Source organism: Balaenoptera physalus, assembly GCF_965194825.1.
Source record: "Balaenoptera physalus genome assembly, chromosome: 4".
In the NCBI taxonomy this organism is placed as follows: Eukaryota; Metazoa; Chordata; class Mammalia; order Artiodactyla; family Balaenopteridae; genus Balaenoptera; species Balaenoptera physalus.
In genome coordinates this window covers 52,538,529-52,564,774 of record NC_138891.1, presented here as the reverse complement: position 1 = coordinate 52,564,774, position 26,246 = coordinate 52,538,529, and the positions used below count along the sequence as shown (strand labels likewise).

The window sequence follows — 26,246 nt, the reverse complement described above, 5'->3', positions numbered from 1 at the left end:
AAATACTTTCAGATAAACAAAAACACAAAATTTATGGAATATGACTAAAGCAATGGTTAAAGGGAAATTTATAGCTATAAAAGTGTACAATTAGGGGCTTCCCTGGTGGCGCAGTGGTTGAGAATCTGCCTGCCAATGCAGGGGACACGGGTTGGAGCCCTGGTCCAGGAAGATCCCACATGCTGCGGAGCAACTAAGCCTGTGCGCCATAACTTCTGAGCCTGTGCTCTAGAGCCCACGTGCCACGACTACTGAAGCCTGCACGTCTAGAGCCTGTGCTCCACAACAGGAGAAGCTACCACAATGAGAAGCCCGCGCACCACAATGAAGAGTAGCCCCCGCTCGCCGCAACTAGAGAAAGCCCGCGCACAGCAACGAAGACCCAGTGCAGCCAAAAATAAATAAATAAATAAATTTAAAGAAGTGGGAAAAAAAAAAGTGTACAATTAAAAAAATGATGTCAAATCAGTATCCTAACCTTCTACTGTAAGACACTGGGGGGCGGGGGGGAAGAGCAAGCTAAATCTAAAGCAAGCAGGAAAAAAGGAAATCATAAAGATCAGAGTGAAAATGAATGAAATAGAGAATATAAAAATAATAGAAAAAAATCAACAAAACTAAAAGCTTTTATCTTTTATGAAAATATGTTAACACTCACTGCTTAATTCGTAGTTCATAGAAATGATCAAGGAAAATAATGTGTGAGTATGTTAAACCACAAAGTGTTGAAAAACACTATTATCCTGATCCCAAAATAACAAAGCAAAAGCATGAAGGCTGGCTGATTAACATATAATATATAAACATAAGCAAAAGCCAAAATATGCATAATGCTTTCAGCAGCAACAGAAGCTGGTATTCATTAATTTGAGCATTATACTACTGCTGGATCCTTTCACTAGAGCTAGTAACGTTTCTCTCTAGGAGCTCCTTTGCAAGTATTTTTAAGAAACGCTATTTCACATAGAAGCACCTCATGGAATCTCAGAAATCATTTAAATCTATTGAATATGCTTATATGTAAAGCTCAAAGAGGTGAAATGCCCTCGCCCTTCATGAAGCAAAACAATGAACAGCAACAGAGTTTTCAATTCTGATCATATTAGTCAGGAAAAAATCATTTCTGATCAGTGCTGTCTCCAAGTTAAACCTACAGTAAACAGCTTAAGTTTAACAATCAAGTTCCCTAGTAAATTTCTTTGAGTTTATACTTTTAATACATCTCCAACGAACTGTATCAATTTAATTCCATAGAATTCAAAGTAAGAAAAAGTCAAAGCTAATGTGAAATAAGTATTATAAACTTCTTCTTTTCATCATGGTCAAATTCCCAATTTCCATTTGGGTAGTTTATAAGAATATGAAGACAAAAACAAGCTAAGACTGGAGGTATATGAAGAAAATGTCTACTAGTGTATTTATAACATTTTCAAATTTCTAAACCATTGCTACTCTCTGCATAATAGTTCAATACTGGGCTTCCCTGGTGGTGCAGTGGTTGGGAGTCTGCCTGCCAACACAGGGGACACGGGTTTGAGCCCTGGTCTGGGAGGATCCCACATGCCGCGGAGCAACTGGGCCCGTGAGCCACAACTACTGAGCCTGCGCGTCTGGAGCCTGTGCTCCGCAACAAGAGAGGCCGCGACAGTGAGAGGCCCACACATCGCGATGAAGGGTGGCCCCCACTTGCCGCAGCTGGAGAAAGCCCTCGCGCAGAAACGAAGACCCAACACAGCCATATATAAGTAAATAAATAAATAAATAAATAATAGTTCAATAACTTCAGAAATATGTTTTTAATTATTGTATGCTTAACAATACTTCTAACATTTTAATGTGTGACTACACTACTATAAAATAATTTAGATACTATTACAGAATTTTGCTATTGATATTTTTCTCACCATTTATGATTCTAATTGTTCTACCAATTCCATTCTAAATCTAAGGAGCAATAAAAAACTGAAATAATGTACTTACGTCATTACTTCCTTTAGTGATCCAATAGCTTTTTCTAGAGTGCTTTTGTCAGGATTTTCTTCAGCTGTATGCTTCTTAAGATCTGTAATGATAAAATGTTTTCTCTATGATTAAAAAAAATTCAGTGGTTTTCCAACTATGACTTAAAAATGCTGTCCACTTTGATAGATACAGGTTGATTAATTTTTTAAAAATAATATCTAACTTTTACTTTTAAAAATGTTTTATGCAATGCTCCCTTTTAAGAGCTCTCTTCTTAAATGTATTAAAGTTTCCATGTTTTTTCATTGACTAAATTTCCAGAATATGTAACAGATTTTCTTACACTATTTCAATTCCCTTCTAGTAAAGCTTGAGGACTCCCAGATTCTTCAAACTCTCTCCATACTGCTGAAGGAAAACACATGATTCTCAATTAGCTAAGAAATCATTATATATGCTATATTTCATAGCGGGGTCCATGGCTCCATCACAGAGAGCAGCTGGTGTCCTCAAGAGATGGTTTTGTTTAGTTTGTAGATTCATGAGATGCTTACACTTTGACTCTTCTTATCCAAGTTGCTTATAATGTTCCATCTAACCGTTCATTCCCTAATACCAGGCCCACCTAATCTTTTAAGTGGAATGATAGAAGAAAGGCTTAAAATCAAGTTCACTTTAGTCATGACAACATTTGATGGGATTCCTATAAGTACTTAATGAAACAATAATGAAGATAAATTAAAAAAATACCCTGCTTTGTAAAGTTAAAAGTTCATGTATTCATATATTCTTCTTATAATCTGTAAAACAGGATAGCTTTTAAAGACTGGGGAAATCATCTTATATGCTAGTAATTCTGAACTACATTAGATAACCTCAAAGAGAATAAAAATGATCAATTTTTGTAGTTACAACCATAACTCATAGTTTAACCAATATACTTTAAAGACAATAATAGATTAAACAGTCACAAATTTACCCTCCTTATCTGCTACACACACTACTGTAGTTAAGGTTTGGGGACCAAAATGCTTTATTATACTTATTCCTATTTGTAATTTAATTTTCATACTTAAAATTAAAAAATATAAAAATTGACTGTCCTGGGCTTCCCTGGTGGCGCAGTGGTTGAGAATCTGCCTGCCAATGCAGGGGACATGGGTTCGAGCCCTGGTCTGGGAAGATCCCACATGCCACGGAGCAACTAGGCCCGTGAGCCACAATTACTGAGCCTGTGCATCTGGAGCCTGTGCTCCGCAACAAGAGAGGCCGCGATAGTGAGAGGCCCGCACACCGCGATGAAGAGTGGCCCCCACTTGCTGCAACTAGAGAAAGCCCTCGCACAGAAACGAAGACCCAACACAGCCATAAATAAATAAATAAACAAATAAATTAAAAAATTAAAAAAAAAAATTGACTGTCCTAAAACTATTCACTACTTTAGTCAGGTAAATATAAAAGCATATAAATATGCCTTTCTTTTCATGCAGGCATAATTTATTCATATTTATTCATAAAAATTAACTCTGCTATAAAAATCCCTTTCATTGATATCTGTAGTTTAAGTTTTAGAATAAATGGATGTATGTTTCAAGAGTGTTCTACACAATGTAAGAAAAAAAAGCATAAAATGAAGCATAAAGAACTTTTACTAAGATTCAGAAAAAGACTAAATAACTTGAGACATATTAATCATCTCTGATCTTGTGATTTTGTGGGTGAATTTCATGTGGATGTAAACTGATTGTGAAATTAGTGATGCAGCATGAAATATAAGAAGACTTTTAGTAGAGAGACAAAGAGTACAATACTAGTCAATATAACTGACATCACAACAAATAAAGCATTTTAAGCCAGAGTGAATTTCTGTAGCACCAGTGATTACTCAGATTATCCATAAAGATATTTCTTATGTAAAAGATATAAGCTTTAAAGCTGAAACCTAAGAGCATTTTGAAAATAAGAAAATTTTCAAATTTTTTAGAACAAAACAATTCCATAGAAACATCCAAAATTGTCTGGAAACAGATCAGACAAGTACCATTTAAAAGTAATGCAACACTGGGTAACCTCTGTACTGGTCGGATGAGAAGTTCAACAAGGCTTTGCCGTCCACATTCTGGTTTAGCTTGGTTTATCTGAAAGGAATTAATTTATTCAATAATTACTTAAAAGGTTTTCTGCAAAGATTAGACATTACATTTATTAGATTACACTTTTATCATTTGTGCCCTGATAAGAACTAACAGGAGAAGTAGGGTGGCAGTTGTTCTCTGGCAGATTACTGTGGCTAAATAATCCCCCAAGGCCTGAAATGGCCTCCTGGCAAGCCAAGGACTAACAGCTTAAACAGAGAGTGAGTTCTCTAAGCACTCGTATACATTTCATTTGAGTTTCTCTTACATCTACACCATTCAAAAGAAAAAAAACAAATTTAAAATATTAATTATGCTGATACCATTTGGATAAACAAAGTAAGGCACTGGTAAGAAAATAAAATCATTAAAAGCAAAACAAAACTCATCGGAAAATTTTTAGAGGTGTTTGAGAACTAAAACATGCATAAATTTAAAAAGAAAAAAAAAAAAAAACCACAGACAACATTCATATTCATTCAGCTGCCTCTTGGATCCTGCTTGTAGCATGTCAAAACTTGCGAAGCCAAACATCACTGCCACTCTCAGGTAAAGCTAAAGTTAACAGATAACATTAAGGTGTTCTTACATGGATACATTTTTACTAAAAGTATAATTTTAATGAACTCCTTAGATTTTTATTTGAAAGAAATGTACATTACCTTCAGAAAAGCATGAAATCTTGGTTTCTGTTTTTCACATTTAATAATTGTTTCCTTGCTCATTTCAAAGAAGTTCACAAAGGGAGGGTACGTTTTTACCAAATCTTTTGACTAGCAACAATTAAAAAAAAACAACACATTAATTGGTAATGGATGTTACCCTTAGTCAATGAAACTTAAAGTTGAATAATCAATAGTCAAAATCTGACATACTGGACCCAAAATAAAAGTTTAAAATAAGTTTCTTCTCAAGTTAAGTACAGGAATTTATTTTATAAACTTTTCACTAACTACTGAGTTAACTGCTAAACAAAATGCATCAATTGGTACCGAGCCTAAAGCCTGAAAAGCAAATAAAGACTCAAAAAGAAAAAGAAGTATATTAAAGCTTATAGTATTGATATAAACATGACAAAGTTTTAAAACTTCTATAAATTCAGAGTATAGTAATTATAGTTGATCTATGCAGAATCCAAGAACATGCTATTATCTACTGAAGGATCCAAACCACCATTAAAAGACCAACTGTACTGGGTAAAATGAAAACAAAAAAAAGGAAAATGTCTTGACTAATTGAGACTAACAGGTATCAAAAAGATATGGGACAATAATTTGCATATATGGAATTCTCAACCAACCAGAAAAAAAACATCTAAGGGATATAGGGTAAAGATTAAAGTTAGGAGACCTCGGAAAACAAAAATAAATGGGCAAGAATCCAAGGCAGTGAAACTTATAAATCATATCCAAAGAGACTGACAGAAATTTATAAATCCTATTCACAGCACCTCATCCAAAATTAATATACTTTATTTGATAAACTATGTTGTTCTTATCTTAGAGACGAAACAGTTCATTAGAAACTTTTATGCAGACACAAAGACAGTAAAAACTGCTATCAACTAAGGAAAGAATTGACTAAAACTCGATTACTGAAAAATTTAAAAAAATCATTAATCTGTGGCTATTTATAAGAGGCAAATAACATGATATATAGTAAAATGTTTGTAGCACAATACAACAATTAGTGTTCCTAATGATGACCTTAAGCTATCAAGAAAGTGTTAGACTGTATATAGAAGGCATGTTTCAGAAGACAAGAACACTTCTAATATATTTTACAAACACAACTATGTCGAAGTGTTTAAAAAGCTCTCACATTTAAACAGGTAACTTTCATTCCCTGCCAGTCCTTGTTGAGATGATACTTTAATCTGAAAACTTAAAAAAGAAATAAAATACTTACATATTTAAGAAAGATATCACCAATACTTTTGCTCTCATCCCAATTAACAATAAGGTCTTCAAGATCATCCTGAAAAAACACAAAATGGGACTAGGAGATTGATTTTGACAATCCCTTTAACATCTTTTAATATTTAAGATATTCATTTGAAAGATGCACTTTACAATGTATCTTAATTTGATGTGTATAACAATTAATAACATTCTTTCTCCTCAATAAGAAATTAACTTTTTGACTATGAGGAAAATATCCTTTGAAAAATAATTAGGAAAATATAAAGAATGTCAAGTCAATAAGACTTAAGTCTAGGGACTTCCCTGGGTGGCGCAGTGGTTAAGAATCCACCTGCCAATGCAGGGGACAAGGGTTCAAGCCCTGATCCGGGAAGATCCCACATGCCGTGGAGCAACTAAGCCCGTGAGCCACAACTACTGAAGCCCACGCACCTAGGGCCCATGCTCCGCAACAAGAAAAGCCACTGCAATGAGAAGCCCATGCACTGCAGCGAAGAGTAGTCCCCACTTGCCGCAACTAGGAAAAAGCCCGTGAGCAGCAGCAAAGACCCAACGCAGGCAAAAACAAATAAATAAAAATAAATAAATTTATTAAAAAAAAAAAAGGCTAAGTCTAACTTCCCAGTATGATGTGGTAGTTCAGTATCTTTTCTAATTATTAACTATAAAGCTGATGGTGTGATTAACTATAGAATTAATTAATTATAGAAAACTACTTTTGATCTTGCTGCTGAAGCATCAGCCATTAGAAACTAATCTATAACGGGGTCAGCAAACTTTACGTAAAGGGACAGAAGGTAAGTATTTTAAGGCTTGCAGGCCACAAGGTTTCTGTCACACGTCCTCAACTCTGTCCTTGTAGAGTGGAAGGAGCCATAGATAATACATAAATGATTGTGTGTGGCTGTGTATCAATAAAACTTTCCTTACCAAAACAAGCAAAACTTTACCAAAATCCTAAATTGGCTGGATTTGGTCCACTGACTATAGTTTGCTAATCCCTGGCCTATAAAATTTCTCAATCATCATCCTAAAATACTACATATTTGCAAAAATTTAGAAGACACTTAAAAGCTTTCTAGGATAATAAAATAAAACACAAATCAGATGATAAAATGAGATGCCAAGAAATGACATGCCCTAATTGAAATCCTAAAAGTGACTTTAAAGTAGAAATTAATCAATAAACTTATACAAGAGCTTTTCAAAGTGTTACATGCAGACCCCCCCCAAACACACATTTTTAGTGGGATCCATGAGATTAAACTATTTTTATTACAATACTAAGGCATTATTTGACTTTTTTATTCTAATTCTCTCATAAGGATACAACAGAGTTTTCTAGAGGCTATACACATGATGTGTGATACTGCAACAGAATGAATTAAGAAGTAGGCAGGAGAAATAGTCTTCTATTAAGCCAGACAGAAAAAAAAACCATAAATCAACATCACTCCTCACTATTTCTGTTTTGGAAATTAGTTATTTTTCAAAAAGAACATGTTATTTATGCTATCATATAATGAGTCATTATTACTTTAAATTTATTAATGTATGTTTTTAAAATTGGGTATCCACACAAAAAAAGATGAACTTAAACCCTCACCTCAGCCAAAAATGAACTCAAGATCAGTTCTAGACCAAACTGTAAGAGTTAAAACAATACAACCTCTAGAAGAAAATATAGGAGAAAATCTTCAAAACCTTGGGTTAGGAAAAAATTTCTTAGATATGACACCAAAAGCACATTACATTTTAAAAAATGGATAAACAGGACTTCATCAAAATTAAAACTTTTGGTACTTCAAAAGACACCACTAAATAAATGAAATGACAAGCAACAACAGGCTGGGAGGAAATACCTGCAAAACACATAGCTGATAAAGGACTTGTATCTATAGTTTACAGAGAACTCTTACAACTCAGTAAGACAACAAACAACCCAACCAAAAAATCGGCACCAGATCTAAGCACACATTTCACAAAGGTAATATATGAATGGCTAACAAGCACATGAAAAGATGCTCAACATCATTAATCATTAGGGAAATGTAAATCAAAATCACTTCACATCCCAGAATGGCTATAAAAGAAAAAGGATAAGTATTGGCAAGAACGTGTAGAAATCTGAACTCTTATACATTACTGGTGAGAATATAAAATGATGTAAAAACCTGGCAGTTTCTCAAAAATTTTAAATATAAGACTACCAATATGACCTAGCAATTCTACTACTCCTAAGTATCTACGGAAGAGAATGAAAGCATGCTCAAACGAAGATTTGCACATAATGTTCGTATCAGCATTATTCCTAACAGCCAAAAACTGAAAACAACCTAAATTTCCATCAGTTGGTGAATGGATAAAGAAATGTAGCATAGCCGTATAATAGACTATTATCTGGCCACACAAAGGAACAAACTACTAACGTACTAAATCATAGATGAAATTCAAGAATATGCTAAGTGAAAGAAGCCAGACATAAGACACCACATATTATATATTCACATTTATATGCAGTGTCTAGAAAAGGCAAATTCATAAGAAAGTAGATTAGTGGTTGCCTGGACCCGGGGCTAGGAATTGGGATTAACTACAAATGGGTATGAAGGATCTTAATGGGGAAGGTGAAATGCTCTAAAATGGATTTATGGTGGTGGTTGCATGACTTGGTAAAGTTATTAAAATCATTGAATCGTATATTTTAAAAAGGTTGAATTTAAAGATGTAAAATGTACCTCAATACAGCTGTTAAAAAAACTGAGGCATCTTTAAAAATACTATTCAATTTTTGTTTTAATTTCAAAAACAGTTAATACCAATAGATAAAACCCATATAAACATAAGTTCCTCAGTCATTTTTAAGAATGAAAAGGGACCCTGAGACCAAATAATTTAAGAACCACTACCATATATTCTGCAGATTCAGAAAAGCCAAAAGGAAAAAAATTTACTTCCAATAGCATAAAGGTGAACTCAAGCAAGAATAATTTAACAGCTCACAGAGTCAAGAACTAAGATTTAACTGTTTAAAATTGCACTTGAAAGAAACAAAAGAAGAAAAAGATTATAAATAAGACTAATCTTGGAACAATATAATGTAGTGAATTCTGGCACTGACCAGTTAGTTTTAAATACTGGTTCTAGAGCCTGTTAGTTTTGTGCTGTTAGGCAAGTTACTTAACCTTAAAGTGCTTCAATTTTCTATTATGAAAACTGAGGATAGTAATGACTAGCTCATAAAGGATTAAATTAGTTAATACTTGTATAGCACTTAGAAGAAACCCTAACCCTAACCCTATAGTAGTGCTCAATAAGCTATTAACTATATTTTCCTATGTATTTAATATAAATAAGGGAGATATTTGGAAAACTGTGATGCAAAAAAAAAAAAAAAAACTTATAGCTCTGCCAATATAATCTAGTGGTACATTTTTTTTTTTTTTTAATTTATTTATTTATGACTGTGTTGGGTCTCTTAGTTTTTCGTGTGAGGGCTTTCTCTAGTTGCGGCAAGTGGGGGCCACTCTTCATCGCGGTGCGGGGGCCGCTCTTCATCGCGGTGCGCGGGCCTTTCACTATCGCGGCCCCTCCCGTTGCGGGGCACAGGCTCCAGACGCGCAGGCTCAGTAGTTGTGGCTCACGGGCCCAGTTGCTCCGTGGCATGTGGGATCTTCCCAGACCCGGGCTCGAACCCGTGTCCCCTGCATTAGCAGGCAGATTCTCAACCACTGCGCCACCAGGGAAGCCCTAGTGGTACATTTTTAAAGTGTAAAAAATTACAGGATGACTGCATATACTTATATAAGAATATTGTTATCAGAAAGCAAAATAATCTCTAGGGGATCTGAAAAATAGTCTACTGTTTCTGGTTAACCTTTAAATCCTCGTGCTTGTTGATTAAATAAAGATCTCTGCCCTAATCAACTGTTAGTTCAGGGACTAAGTAAAGAAACTAAGGCTTAGAGACATTAATTTGTCCCAAATCACACAGCTGTGAACCAGTATTCATACTCAGGCTTGTCTGACTCCTGATTCTATGTCATTCTACTTGATCTGTACCACAGTTCTCCCCATCAGAAACGGGGAGTCAGGTGGGCAGGCGAGCCCCAAAGAGCATTATTCATAGTGCCACCATTTCTTACAATGTTTCTGTAGGAATATGCTTGACTCAGTTTCGTACAGACCCTGGGACATGTCTCCTCCTTGTCCATTACACAATTCTCCATCGGATGCTCCCAAAGTTACCTCCTGACCATAAGAAAGGGGAACTCTATAGTTCTAAGACATAGAGCATAGCTCCCAAAGCATATTGCAAAAGTAGAGGAAGTTGTAAGCAGATGGGATTAAGAAAGCTAAGCTCCTTCCTTCTCTTCTTCCTCGGTAAGATTTCTTCTGTCCTGTTACCATCTATTTTTATACAAGATGGGTTTCTCTTTTGCTTAGCTCACAATACACCAAATTAACAGATTTCTCAGTATACACCTGTTCCTGAAACAAGTACAAGGTACCTTAGGACTTACACTAAATTAACAAATAACAAAGCATAAACACAGAAAGAAAACCTTCTCCCTCCAACCCTTTCCTTTCTCTTTTGTTTCATCATAGTTCCATACAAAAGCAGGCATTTGCACATCAAGGACCAATGGTGATTAGCCCTGAAAAGGAAAAATTCACACATAGGAAAAGAGGTGTTCATAACAATCTCAAAAATTCTCAACTTAATCTAAATATTAGCATGCTAAAAGTTGGAGGCAAATTAAGAATAAGGCTAAAGGTATCCACATGATATCTAGGATGACAAAATACACTAAGTTCCAGTCCTGATTTGGACATTTAAAAGTAGCATGACCAATGTTCAGCAAATATTTACTGATAGAAATCTAAGTGCCAGACAATGGTTGTAAACACAGTGGGTAAAAAATGATTCTAGTCCTTCACAAAACATCTAAACATTAGTTTACTTGCCTTCTGAATTTAGTTTATTGGTAATATGAATTGCTATTGTTATTTATTGAATGCTCAGTGTTAGGCACTATGCTTAGTGACTTATAAAAATGTAAAAATTGAGAATAAAAATTTCACAACCACCCATGATTCATATACTATACCCATTTTACAGATAAGAAAACTGAAGCAATTAAAGTTACCTTACTTCAAACCCAAATCTACTTTATTCCACAGTCCATCTCTGAAACCACTATGGAATGCTATAAAATACAGATACCAGTGCTTCCCAGGAATACCATACCAATAAGATGATATGAAAAACTGTACAAACCTAAGCCACATTTACATGGTTTATTCATTTACATATTAAAAGAATAAATCTACAGCATGATAATCAAGAAGCAATACAGCATTAGTAATAGTCAGGACATGGAAAGAAACTAAGTGTCCATAAATGAATTAATGGATAAAGAAAATGTGGTATATACAATGAAATATTATTCAGCCATGAAAAGAAGGTTATCCTGCCATCTGTGACAACATGGATGGACCTTGAGGGCATTATGCTACGTGAGATAAGTCAGAGAAAACAAATACTATATGATCTCACTTACATGTGGAATCTTTAAAAAAAAAACCTCATAGATACAGAGAACAGACTGGTAGTTGCCAGAGGCAGGGGGAGGAGGGTGGGTAAAATGCGTAAAGGTGGTCAAAAGGTGCAACCTTCCAGTTATAAGAAAAGTAAGTCCTTAGGCTGTAATGTAGAGCATGGTGACTACAGTTAACAATACTGTTTTGTATATCTGAAAGTTGCTGAGAGTAGATCTTAAAAGTTCTCATCACAAAGGAAAAAAAAAAAAAACTATGTGTGGTGGCAGATGTTAACTAAACTTATTGTGGTGACCATTTTGCAATACATACATATATCAATCCATTATGTTGTACACCTAAAACTAATACAATGTTATATGTCAATTTTATCTCATCAGAAGGGGGAGGCAAGACAACATTAGGGTTTAGGAGAACAGACTTAGAAGTTAGACAAAAAAGGGTTCAAATTCAGTGTCCAGAATTTATTATATGACTGACTTCAGAAAAAGTATTTAATCTCTGTATATAGCAGTTTCACATCTGTAAAATGTGGACAATTATAATATCAACTTCTTGGTAATGTTCAATAGATGTGGCAGTACTTGATAAATGGTGGGCTACATTCAAAAGAGAAAAAAAATGTTATGCAACAAAATTTTAGGAGTATTTGGGTTATGGGATTATAGGTTTTTTTCTACTCCTTTTTCCTTTTCTCCTTTATTTTACAAATAAATGTTTGACAGCACACATTGGCATCATTGTAGAAAAAAACATAGGTTTTAAAATTTTAAATGTAGGACAAACCTGAAATCAGCTAAAAAACAACTACTAGTTGAAATACTGGTAATCCAAGTTTATAAAAGAAGCTTAAAAAATTATGTTACACATTAGAAAACTAAAGGGTGACCACTGTTTTCAAAGCTCCAGTGACTCACTAGTGAATGAAACAAAAAAGCAGCCTCACAGATATAGAGAACAAACTAGTGGTTACCGGTGGGAAGATGGAAGCGAGGAGGGCAATATAAGGGTAGTGTGGAAAAAGAGGGTTATTATGGGATTATATGAAATTATGTATATGAAACTTTTGAAAGCACTATAGAATTTAAAGACTCTTTCATCTAGTTAAAAAAAAAATATTTTTTTCTTTTTTAAAAAAAAGCTCCAGTCAATCAGAGAACATGATTTTCTGAATTGAGATTATGATCCTATACACATAAAAAGTATGTAACATTTTATATTGGACGGGAACTTGCACACCCAGACTGGCTAAATGACTAACACAAAGTGATCCACAAATTAGTAGTAAAACACCAAGATGAAAACCTGCTTTCCTTTCCACTCTACCTTTATGCCTCTCAGTGTTTCTTACGGGGAAAAAAAAAAAAAACCATTCCATTCCAAGAAAATTTTACTCAAATATCCAGAATCCTAACTGCAAATAAGGAGAAACTAGCCTGAGATTCTATAGCTTTTTAAGAAAGACTCCTTCAAAATTACTTGTAAATCTAGAAATAAGTGAAATATGGTCAAGGATTTTGATAAAATACAAAATACAAGCATTTGATAAATTGCATTTTTATTAACTTCTAGATCTTTTATATTTTTGTCCACAATGTGCAGTAAAATCAAAAGTAAGTTAATGTATTTGTTTGAAAACATTCTGTAATTCAGATTGATCTTTTTATTATAATATAGAATAAACACTTAGGGAAAAGTTTTCAATCAGCAATAATAGCATGCCTCAGATAAACCTCATTGGCTATGATATTGCCACTGCACAAAGCTGGAATAAACATTAATGTGGGTTGTTTTGAGAGGAAAACTGATAAATTTTGCTCAGGCATCACATAGGAAAAATAAGAGGAAATAATGCTAAACTACTTTTAAGGGTTCAGCTAAACCTGTCCCAAAATTACTTTACTATGAGAGATTGATACCTGGAATTCATGGACCCTTCATCAAGGGAAAATCATTAAAAAGAGGATAGCATTGTCTTACACGGTTTTGGCATTTATCTGACCATACAGATAGAGAGAAATGAATGAAATGATCTCGAGTCCCTTCCAACTTCACAGTTTTTCAAACAAACCAAAGCAAAACAAAAACACACAACTTAAGATGAACAACAGCAGGAAAATAAGAAAAATAGTACTAGCAAACACATGTCTCTATAGAAAAGACTTCATAAGGTCTAAATTCCTTATTTTCAAATTAATCAAAATCAAAAACCAGGCAAACAGCAAATATTAATAAGGCACTGGAGCAAAGGGACAAAAGAAATTTTAAATACAAAACTTATTTAGCTAGTCAGAAGTACCTGAAAAATCGTAGTAAATATACACAACGTAAAAAGAATTACCACATTAACATATACAAATTTACCTTTATCTTAGTGTGCACATCAAAGATATCTGGAATACTACCAAAAATAGTCTTAATCTCTTCTGGTGCAAGGATAGGCCCACCTCGTTGTCCTTCCTCTTCCAATGGCACTTGAAATAACTAAAAGGTAAAAAAGATTAGTTTAGGTAGATTGTGGAAAATGAAAAAAAAATTAAAAATCTAACATACAGACAGTGATAAAGGAGAGCTATGATGTTAATGGAAAAGAAAAAAAAGTTGAAAAAAAATACTTCTTAAATTTGAGACCTTTTCTCATAACATTTTCTAGTCTGTTTTATCCTATTTATTTATTCATCTGTGTGTATATACAATCTTGTAATAAAATGTTACATTAGAATCTAATAAAAGTTTATTACAGTCCTACAAATCATTAAAATTGTTAGTATGATTCAGAGTAATTTCTACTTTTTTATTCAAGTAACTAAGGAACAAAGCAATAAGCGTCATACACTTAATATAAGTACTAAATGTTTTTAAATGGTAGCAAAAAAACTTGCTTTAGGGGGAAAAGACTGGACGTGAAGCTAGAAGACCTGTTTATAACCATGTTGATCTGAGGTGGAGCTGAGGCGGTGATGCTAGCGCTGGGGAGCGGCTGCAAATACAGATCATCGTTAGCAGAGAGGTGTGACTGCACAGAGACCATAATAAATCAACTGCTTGCAGGCTCACAGCAAAACCCTATCAGTGAGTGGCAAGTGAAAACAAGCTCAGGGCTCCCACTGATTCTGCATTATAGTGAGTTGTATAATTTTTTCATTATATATTACAATGTAATAATAATAGAAATAAAGTGCACAATAATGTAATGCCCTTGAATCATCCAGAAACCATCCCCCGCACCCCCACCATACGTGGAATAATTGTCTTCCACGAAACCGGCCCCTGGTACCAAAAAGGTTGGGGACTACTGTATTATATGATTCCATTTTATGACATTTTCAAAAACCACAAAATTGTAAAAATGGAGAAGAGATCAGTGGTTACCAGGAGGTGGAAGGAGAAAAGGGTGTGACATAAAGGAATAGTACCAGGAGTTTTTTGGGGGATGGAAATATTCTGTATCCTGATTGTAGTAGTGGTTAAACAAATTTTCACATGTGTTAAAATTCACGGAAATGTACATCAAAGAGTCAATTTTACTATATAATTAATAAAATTTGACTTAAATTTTAAAATGTTCATTGACTATTCAAAGTAAAAATAATAATGTATTATTGTGTTCTTAACATATGGAGAAGTAAAATGAATGACAACAGCACAACGGGCAGGAGGGGATTGAAGGAAGGAAGGAAGGGGGGGAAGAAAGCACATTCTAAATAGTAAGAAACTTCATTAAGATTATGAATTGTTCCTATTTTTAAGAACGACTACAATTCTACAACAGTTTATCCCCCCCTTAAAAAAAAATATATATATATATACACACACACACACACAAACACACACATATATATATTCAGGCTTTCCATTTCTCTAAGTATGGTGAAAGCTACCTGCTGAAAACAAAATACTGAAGAAAAACCTCTTTCTAAATACAGCGATAAGTTGACAAGAAAGTGAGTTACCTTCAGAGGCCAAAATCTAAGTGAAAGTAGAAAGTTGAGTACTAAATCAACTTTTGCCCCAAAGACATTTGCCTAAACTGATGAAAGTTAAGCTTCACCTATAAAAGCCTCAGTGGGAACAGAAGACCGACACAAAACCTAGTTTCCAACATACTAACAACTTCCAGTAAAATTAAAAGTGTGTTTAACCAATGATCCAGAAATTCCAGGTTTTTGCCCAGAATATGTTCTCAAGGAGCCATGAATAAGAATATTCACAGCAGCACTACTAGTAATAGTAAAAACAAACAGCAACGAAACACTAAAACAAATTTCAATGTCTATTAAAAATAAAAGTTCAAAAAGTTGAAATATTCATACAGGAAAATGAATTACTGCTACATGCAGTGACACAGGTGTGTTTCAAGAACATTTCTATCAAGTGAAAAAAGCAATTCACTAAAAAATATATACTGTTACATTTGATTTTCTACACATATGTGATAGATCTATAAGGAAAATGATAAGCACAAAATTCCAGATTACAGTTATCGCTGAGAGCGGGGAAAGAAATGGAATTGGGAAAAAACACAATAGAGGATGCAAAGGTATCTGTAACCATTTATAAGCATTCCTTTATCTAGTCAACATCTAATTAAAAATCCTAAACAAAAATATTCAGACACCAAAATACATCAAGATTCATTAAAACTTCTCAGTATTCTTAAGACACAATACCTTAAAACAGTTCTACTGTGTTTGTTTTAATCCCTCATATAAAATTAGTTAGCCAAAAAACTATTGATTCTACCTTTCCAATATTTCTCAAATCTATCCTCTTTTCATTCTCACTGATATTATCCTAAGAAGTTCAGGTTCTCAAAATCTCTAACCAAGACTGCCAAAATAACCTCCAAGTTGATCTCCTTGCCTCCACAATTTCCCCTTCTTCAATACCTCCTTCAAAGTGAACCAAGTTCCCTTCTAAAATACAAGTCAAGTGATATCATTCCCCCCTCCCATCAAAAATTCTTCTATAATTACACATGACACACTGTACAAAGGCCTTCTCCAGTCTGGCATAAGCAGTCTTAACTCTCACTGTATCCATACTCCAACCCCTATCCCAGTCCCCTTAACCCACCCTCAACTCTAATCCCCCTAGACTACTCTGTAATACCTTGAATGATACACATCTTCAATCGTTTGTACTGTTGGAATAATCTCAAATACACTTCCTACCATACTCTTTGCATGCACCAATCATAATTATGCTTTAAAACTCACTTCAGGGCTTCCCTGGTGGCGCAGTGGTTGAGAGTCTGCCTGCCAATGCAGGGCACACGGGTTCGAGCCCCGGTCCGGGAAGATCCCACATGCCGCGGAGCAACTGGGCCCGTGAGCCACAATTGCTGAGCCTGCGCGTCTGGAGCCTGTGCTCCGCAACAAGAGAGGCCGCAATAGTGAGAGGCCCGCGCGCCACGATGAAGAGTGGCCCCCGCCTGCCGCAACTGGAGAAGGCCCTCGCTTAGAAACGAAGACCCAACACAGCCATAAATAAATTAAATAAATAATTAATTAATTAATTAAAAAAAAAAAAAAAAACTCACTTCAATTTGTATCTTCTTCATGATACTTTCCCCAATGTTCAACCATTGAAAATTCCAGACCAAACCTTCCTTAAGCTGGAAGAGGAGCAAAATTCTCACCATACAAATCTCCAAATACCTTAACTAAACCTCCCTCATGAAGTTCATAACCTTCCACTTGGTATTATAATAGGTGTGTATGTTTTAACTCCTCTTCCAGTCTAAGTTCCTTTAAAACAGGAACCCTCTTTAACACCTGTCACAAAACTTTATATTAATAGGTACCTAAGGGGGCTTCCCTGGTGGCGCAGTGGTTGAGAATCTGCCTGCCAATGCAGGGGACACGGGTTCGAGCCCTGGTCTGGGAAGATCCCACATGCCGCGGAGCAGCTGGGCCTGTGAGCCACAATTACTGAGCCTGCGCGTCTGGAGCTTGTGCTCCGCAACAAGAGAGGCCACGACCGTGAGAGGCCCACGCACCGCGATGAAGAGTGGCCCCCGCTTGCCACAACTAGAGAAAGCCCTCGCACAGAAACGAAGACCCAACACAGCCATAAATAAATAAATAATTTAAAAAAACAAAACAGGTACCTAAGTATTATTTGGAATACATCAACAAGCTTCTGGATAGTCACTTAATTTGGGGGCTAAGTTAAAATTAAGCTATTCCAAATCCAAACTAAAAAAAAAAAAAAAAAAAGACACATTAGTCCTAAAATAGAAAGCTTAGGGCTTCCCTGCTGGCGCAGTGGTTGAGAATCTGCCTGCCAATGCAGGAGACACGGGTTCGAGCCCTGGTCTGGGAAGATACCACATGCCGCGGAGCAACTAGGCCCGTGAGCCACAACTACTGAGCCTGTGCGTCTGGAGCCTATGCTCCGCAACAAGAGAGGCCGCGACAGTGAGAGGCCCGCGCACCGCGATGAAGAGTGGCCCCCGCTTGCCACAACTAGAGAAAGCCCTCACACAGAAACGAAGACCCAACACAGCCAAAAATAAATAAATAATAATTAAAAAAAAAAAAAAAAAGCTTAAAGAGAACACTATCATGAATTTAGACCACAATCTTTTAAGTAAACTTAGGTGAGTTTATACTAAGCACAGTGGTATGAAAGTCTGTCTACAGTGTAATAATTACAAGTGCTTTTAAAAAAGAAGTTTTAGTGAATTTAATTGATATGCAAATTAAAATTCTGAAACTCCAGTGCCTTTACCATGGCCTGAAAGGATTTACATTTCTAGGTAATAAATGCTACCAAAGTACATGAACAGTATATGCCAAAAGGATTTTCTGCTACTCAACCCCATTTTGGCTGACTATAAAAACTTCAACAAGAAACTCATCTAGGATGATTTCCCTTGAGGAAGAAGAGCAGAGCTGACTTAAAACAAGTGAAGTTTAATATAGCAGAGGGCCTCATAAAACCCTGACTACTGCTAAACAAATTAACTGTGAAGAATAATCTCTCTGTGAATACCAAGAAAGAAGTCTTTTCATTTCTTATTCATGCATTTTATCAATGGTACAAGCAACTAAAGGCCATTATATTGCACCTTAATGAGATAATATTAAGATTTCAAATAGAGATGAGTTAAAAATTAAACCCAAATCAGAAACTCCCTATCATTTTTCTATTCAAAGTCAAGCTTGGTGGTATCAACCTTATTTTCCTGACAAACTATCTCCTTCATTACCACAACCAAAGTTATTCCTTCTTTCTACAGATTCCAAATAATGTCCTATTATTGTGTCTTTCAGAACCTTGAATTTTGATTTATTCCTTAATATCTTCTTCAATCTCAACCTACAAGGATTCATTAGAATTGTTTTTCTTCAGAAATAACTTCATAGTACATTTTAATAATAGTAAGCAATGAGTCAACATATGACTACTGCGTAATTTAAGAAAACTCGACACAGTAAAGGATTACTAAAAAAAAATTACTGACAGCCATATTGTTATGCTTCATTGCTAATTGCTTTTCCATATATATACAGTACTAAATAAAGCAGTGACTCTAGAATACACATTATCAGAAAAAGCTACCACTTCCAAATATAAATGTAGTACCTTGACATGGAAGCTGCTAAATTCTGAATTAAACTCAGTCCCCTCTAAGATTGTCTATTGAGGATCCTTCTCTCTTTAAAGTCACTATTAAAAAAAGATGCTATTTCTGCATGAATAAAACGCTAATCTTACAGTTATGCCATTTCCCTAAGAGCAGTTTTTGTCATACATTTTCATTTTTAATATCTATGTTCAAATTCTATGCTTATGTAATTTTCTTATAAAAAATAATACCACGTAGATTTTTTTACTTATAAACACTGGAACAGAGATCATTTTTCCAAACTCTTACCTGAATAATTGTGGCCAATATATTTACGTAATTACTTTCAGTCTGATAGAGCTCTCTTGCAACTTGCCACCTGGCTGACTGCTTTGAAGGAACTGGAGTAGAATTTTTAGATGACTTAGTACAAGATTTTGGTGTTTCTAAAAGGTAAAAAGGAGGAAAGATTTAAAATGGAAGTCAGATGTAAGTACCAAACACTGTACAAATTTAACAGAAAAAAAGGGAGATATCTACTCTTATAAATATACCACCATACACATTCTCATTAAAGTAGAATTTCCTCCTAGAATAAGGCCAGAAAAAAATAATGGTCATGTACTCTTCAAAAATATCGAGGTCATTAAAAACAAAGATTGATTTAAAAAAAGAACTGTTCCAGATTAAGAAGAGACTAGAGAAAGATAACACAACAACCTGTGATCGTGGATTGGATCCTAAGCCAGCAAAAACTTTTTTCTTTTGCTTAAAAGCACCTTAGGACATTAGTGGAATAACTGGTAAAATTTAAAGGTCTATAGAGTAGATCATAGTATTAAATATTAATTTCCTAATTACAATACTTATACTGTACTTATGTAAGAAATGTTCCTGTATTTTGGGAAATACACAATTAAGTATTTAGAGGTAGAGGCACATCATATCTCCAACTTACTCTCAAAACAGCACAGATATAAAAAATACACGTGTATGTAAAAAAAGAGAGAGAGAGAATGAATGAATGAATGAATACTAAAGCAAATATGGCAGAATATTTCCATTTAGGAAATCTGAGAGTACAGGAGTCTTTACAGCAATATATAAAGATATTTAAGTTAAAAAAGGAGGAAAAGGTTGTTACGATTACACAGTCACAGTAATGGAAAACTTTTCATATATATATGGAGAAAGACTCCCTTAAAAAAAAAAACAAAAAAAACCCCCCAACAACATTAACTAAATTTTCTGTTAAAGTATCTTAACATAAGACATTCAGTCTAACCCAAATTGGAGGGAGGATGCATTAGTATATTTTATATGTATCTCAAGAAAAAATTCTTAATGAAATTTCATAAAAGCTTAAAATAAATTTTCTTACTATCAATATGGTTAGAATACTTAAACATTATATACAGAATCTCCTAATGGCAAGTTTCTCAATAGGAAAAGGAATGTATAACACATAATAGAATGACATGAAAGAAGACAATATATAGTCCCAGCATATCAAATTTACTCAATGATAAATAATCTTAAGCATTAATTTAAACAATCATGCACACTGTGGAGTTCTGAATGTTTTAAAAAAACAAAAAACAAAAAAACAGGCTTCAAAGAATTTCCCACTTGCCATATATTATTTTGGGCTACACTCACCAGACCCAGGAGCCTCTGCCATTATGGTATACTTTAGGGGGAAAAAAACTGACATACACTGATCTCATTTAATTATTGTGTCTAAGCAGTGATCTACAAACTGGGTATTCTATTATTCAGAATACCTAATATATAGCAGTTGTCATGTCTGTTTTCTTTAGTGGTTCATTTTCTTCTGTCCCCTCAACTTCATATTCAAGCTTCAGTCCTGCATGTTCATCTCTTACCATCTCATGCCCATTATGTCCACCATGATCATAGAACCAGTAAATTCTTAGATCTACATATCTAATCATAATCCCCCGCCCAAGCACCTGGTCCAGCTTTTCCAAATGCCTACTGGACATTTCTACCTCAATTTAACCTGGATTTTCTCTCAAACTACACTCCTTCCTCCAAAATATAAACTTTCTATTTTTGCTAAGGTAGAATTTCTTCCATTTAATACTTTGCCATCTTCTCCTCTTCCTCCCTCTCTATCACTCCATTCTATCAATATTTCCCCAGTGCTTCTTACTTTTCTTTCCAAACATCATCAACCCTGGTTTAGGGCCTTATTACCTTGTGGCCCAAGTCTCTAGAGATTACTTCATGGTCAGGCTCTCTCTAAACCGCCTTACTTCTAGTCATTCTTCAGAATAATCCACTACAAATTACTTACTCAATGAATCACTCTGCTGCTCAAGTTTCTGAAGTTCCTTGCTGATGACAATATACAGATCAGACATGCCAGTCTGATTTCAAAGTTCTCTAATATTAGGCCCCAATTAACCTTCCTAATTTGACTCTTACTCCTCCATACTCCAAGCAAACTGACCTAGTCACTATTCCCTAAAAACTCATTTTGTACGCTGTTACCTGTATTCTTGCTCCTCTTATAATCTCAAATCCACCTCAGTCTTCTGGGTCTACCTTAAATTGACTTTCAATTCCTTCCATGAATATTTAGTGAGTACCTACTCTATACTAGGCACTGGGAATAAAGCAGAGAAGCTAGACAAGGTTCTTGTTCTCTTCCAGCTTACAATCTGGTGAAGCAAGTAAAATAAAGGAGTAAACAAACAATTTCTAACAGTGATAACTACTACTGAAGACAACAACCAGGTAACGGGTTGGTAGGAAGGAGTAGTGGGACAGAGACTTAACTTTAAAGAGAACCCCGATAAGATTTCTTTAAGACAGGGAGAGCAAATATAAAGCTCCTGAGGTATGGTTGTAGTAGAAAAATCTGAAGAATAATAAAGATATTATGACTGACACCCAGAGAGGATTAGTGGAGGACAAAAGCATATGAGGTTAGAAGTAGGTGAAGAAAGATTACATAGGAACCTGAAAGCTACGGTAATACAAAGCCATTGAATGACTTCATGCAGAGGAACGGCATGAACTAATTTATACGTTTTTAGAGACTGGTTAGTCTGCATGTAGAAAGGCAAAAATGAGTACAGGGAGACCACCCTGGGGACCACTGCAATTGTCTAAGAGAGACCATTTTTACAGAAAAGGTTGATAAAGGAAGGGTAACAAAGGAACAGAGTTGGAGTGGCAGAGAGAATCAAGAGTTCTAATTTGATTATGTTAAGTTTAGGATGTGTATTAGACATGAACAAGGAGGTGTCAAGTATATAGTTGGACAGGGAAAACCTCAAATTTGGGAGTCAACAGCATATAGAAAAGCCATGGAATTAAATGAGATCATTTAGGAAGAATTCAATGGAGAAGAAACGACTCAGGAATAATATTCCACATTTAGAGTTGGAGAGAGAAGTTAGGTCAAGGAGAACGTGAAACGAGTTATATACAAAAGCCAAAATTTAAAAATGTGCCCAGGAAGAAGTAGCTGCTAATGTGTTGAATGCTGCTGATTGCACAAAAACTGTCAGCACCCCCAGCAAGAGCAATGAAATTCAACTGGAATGAATTGAAAGGAAAAGAAAAGGCAAGGAAATGAGACAACGGATCAAGGTGATTCCTTCAAGAGTACTTATATGAAAGGGAAGAGGGAGATGGGATAGCAAGTGGAAAGTATTACAGAGTCCAGGGAAGGTTTTCATTGTTTCATAAATTAGAAAACACAACAAATTTGTGTGCACACTAAAAAAAACAGAGGGGAAAAACTGAAGATCAAGGGAGAAGAGCTAATTATAGGTGGCTTCCTGTATCAGCTGAGAACAAAGTCAATTCACCTTCCTCTGACTTCACTGTACCTATTTTCTCCATAATCTATGTGACATCTTCTATGATTCCTGTGTGTTAAGAGTCTGCTCTTTGAACAGTTCTATCACTTTCTAGCTGTGTGACCCCAGACAAGTTTTACTTCTCTAATCTCAATCTAGTCATCTGTAAAACAGAGACAACAAAACCTATCTTATAAATACACAAAATACATAAACAGTTAGTATATAGCAAGCAACTATTAAATATAAGCATTTTCATGTGCCTTTTCTCCTCAGACAGGACAAAGGTCATTAAAAACAGAGACCTTCTGGGACTTCCCTGGTGGCTCAGTGGTTAAGAATCCGCCTGCCAATGCAGGGGAGACAGGTTCGAGCCCTGGTCCGGGAAGATCCCACATGCCGCGGAGCAACTAAGCCTGTGCGCCACAACTACTGAGCCTGCGCTCTAGAACCCGAGAGCCACAACTACTGAGCCCGTGTGCCACAACTACTGAAGCCCCCATGCCTAGAGCCCCTGATCCGCAACAAGAGAAGCCACCACAAGGAGAAGCCTGCACACCGAAATGAACAGTAGCCCCGCTCACCGCAACTAAAGAAAGCTCGCATGCAGCAACGAAGACCCAACGCAGCCAAAAATAAATTAATTAATTAATGTAAAACAAAGAGCCTTCCATACTCACTGTAGTAGGGATTTATCTATATTCTAATAATTATTCTATTCCACTAAATTTAGAGACCAATTTTTTTAAATGTGAATTACCTCCGTAGTTAATGCTAGATTCTGGTGTGTTGGAGATATCTAGGAGTGACCCTATAGAAAGGGAATGTTCAGCTGACGGGCGCTTACGGGGAGGGAAAGGTGACATGTCTGTCTCTCTTGAAAGCTGAGCAAGTGTCTCTTTTAAACGACGTCTTTTGCGATTGCTGTTTGGGGTATTTAGAGAAAGCAGTGATACTGATTTCTTGAGCTCAGGTGTATTAGCCTGCAATCAAAAGCACAAAAGCTCAATTTTACTTCCGTGGTTCTTTACTGAGACAGGAACAAAAGAAAAATATATTTACGAGTCTGACAAAATCGGGATTTTGCACAATAATTGTACATCTATATACTCTTCCATGTAATTCAGAAGCTTCATGAAACATAATAATCAAAGGACCATTGTAATTGTCTAACCCCTAACACCTAATGCTTTTTCTCCATAGCACTATTACTATTACATATTCGGCTGTAAGCTTCCCTATTGTCTACTCCCCATTAGGCCATAAACTCCAGGAAGACAGAGACCATTCATATTTCATTCACCATATCTCTGGCATTTAGCACAATGCTTGGACATAGTGCTCTCCAATATTTGTCAAATACCACTTGATTTTAGGAGTTCTCTTCTGAAATCTAAGGCATATTTTTTAAACTTTATGTCAGGAACCTTACATTGAGAATAAAAGAGTCCAAAGAGAACACAACAGAGTACATATTTAGATTTTATAGAAACACAATAAATCCACACCTTCACTTTCAAATATTCCATTCAAAATTATTAAATCTCGAACTGAAGTAAATTTTCCTTAAAGCCTGTTTCTATACCTTTATGTCACATTTTGGTGAATGATACTACTTTTCACCAAGATCCAGCATGAAGGCTGGATTTTTCCTTGCCTATATTCCTTCTACTACAGTCATTTTTAAAATGCCATCTCTCCCCTTAATATTCTTCAGTGGTTCCAATACTTACAGGCCAAATCCAAACCCTTTAACATATTAAAAACTTGATTCTGCCTATCTAGTCTGCTTTATCTGTTGGCCTTCTTTCCCACACTCTTTTCCAAAGCCATACTAAACTACTTGCTATTTTAATGTACTTTCAAGTTTTCACACCCTCTCCCACCTGCTATCTAACATGAATGTCCTTACCAGGTTAGCCTAGGAAGCTGGCTCAATATTTATTTGCTCTTTCAATCCTGCCTGAGTCTCTCAGCGTGAAGCTAGTTAGAATACATACATTACTCAATTAATTACAGCACATTTCATTCAGCACTATAACTGTTTGCACATCTCTCTTTCCTTTAAGGTTCTAAGTTTCTGAAGATAGGGATGTTACTGTTCATAATGGTATTACCAAGAATTTGCACAGAATGAAATGTATTAGATTAAAATAAGATCCAGTACATTAAATCTACATAGACTATTACTCAATATCCAACTGTTTAATTATTCTGAAACCCCTAAATATGACAAATAAGATGACCTGTGTGCTAATTATACTATGCTCTTTTGGGATAAAAAAGTGTCATCTTTATACAATCAAGTTCACAGAACAAATGACAAAAGGGACAATAAGCATACCTTTTCATATAAATACATAGTTTCTCCAGCTCGGGCATCCATCTGAATGCTTCCCCAGAACCACTAGGAGGAAGAACATTTTAATTAAGAATTTATCTCATCAGAAAAGCTATCAATATTACCAATGTGTTTTAAAAACCAATCTCATTCTAGAATTACTTGCCTCTTGCTTGACAACATAAAGTTTCTTTGAAGGTTCAAATGGAAGTTCTTTTACTATATTCTCTTCAACTATAAGGTGAGTGCATCTTTCATCTCCAACAGGTAAATAGTTTCCTCCTAAAGGGGAAAGCATACAAGCATACATAAGCCCAACTATTTAGCCCCAGGCCCAAATTTTTAAAGAGGCATATTCACCAGGAAGTGATCAGCAGCAGTAAGGAATAAAATACATATAACTTTTAAATTATGCTAAATTCTACCTTGCATTTCAGTCATTTCTTCCATATTGGTTTTCTCTTCATCTGAAAATCCCAGGAAACTTAAAATGCAATCTTGAAATGGAGGAACTTTAAATTCATTTCTAAACTCATCAAATGATGCACAGAAATCCCTAAAAACAAAATACACTCTTCTAAAACCAGCTTAACGGAAATTCAATAAGTTAGGCAGATTAATTTATAAATCTACGGTAATTCTCAAGGTTTTAGCATAACCTATTTATTGAAAATATTTTACATTTGGTCCTGAAATGTTCATGAAAACCTCAGTTAAAAAAAAAATTGACGTGTCCTCAGTCATCCCAGAAGTAACGTCTCACAAAGTTTAATCACGGGTAATCTTTAGAAGACGCAAATCTCTACTCTGTACATGAAATTTTATATGCATTCCAGGAGTTCTATAGTTTCATAAAATCTTAAGTAATAATGAAGTACAATAGCAAGGAATTATGAGATTGTAAAGCTTAAC

General features: G+C 35.2%; 1 protein-coding gene and 2 long non-coding RNA genes across 11 annotated transcripts in view; 1 reads left to right on the top strand and 2 right to left on the bottom strand.

Moving 5' to 3' along the window:
* LOC309659389 overlaps positions 1-26,246 on the top strand; it is a 538,108-nt gene that overhangs the window by 354,071 nt on the left and 157,791 nt on the right. The gene's annotated exons all lie outside the window — the stretch shown is intronic.
* Positions 1-26,246, bottom strand: part of ECT2 (epithelial cell transforming 2) — a 73,772-nt gene that overhangs the window by 36,719 nt on the left and 10,807 nt on the right. For 7 of the 9 annotated variants that reach the window (XM_082458939.1, XM_082458941.1, XM_082458942.1 and 4 more), the window contains 10 exons: positions 25,760-25,890; positions 25,501-25,616; positions 25,338-25,400; positions 23,754-23,976; positions 19,467-19,603; positions 13,946-14,065; positions 6,006-6,074; positions 4,760-4,870; positions 4,004-4,100; positions 1,981-2,062 (listed from right to left, as the gene is read on the bottom strand). In XM_082458939.1, the coding sequence (XP_082315065.1) occupies positions 1,981-2,062; positions 4,004-4,100; positions 4,760-4,870; positions 6,006-6,074; positions 13,946-14,065; positions 19,467-19,603; positions 23,754-23,976; positions 25,338-25,400; positions 25,501-25,616; positions 25,760-25,890 (1,149 nt within the window). The remainder of the gene's footprint in view (positions 1-1,980; positions 2,063-4,003; positions 4,101-4,759; positions 4,871-6,005; positions 6,075-13,945; positions 14,066-19,466; positions 19,604-23,753; positions 23,977-25,337; positions 25,401-25,500; positions 25,617-25,759; positions 25,891-26,246) is intronic. The other 2 variants (XM_082458940.1, XM_082458946.1) reach the window with 1 other exon arrangement.
* On the bottom strand, positions 6,615-13,939 carry LOC309659399. The gene is made up of 2 exons (XR_014262782.1): positions 9,760-13,939; positions 6,615-9,427 (listed from the first exon to the last, which is right to left on the bottom strand). It is a non-coding gene; the product is annotated as an uncharacterized lncRNA (long non-coding RNA).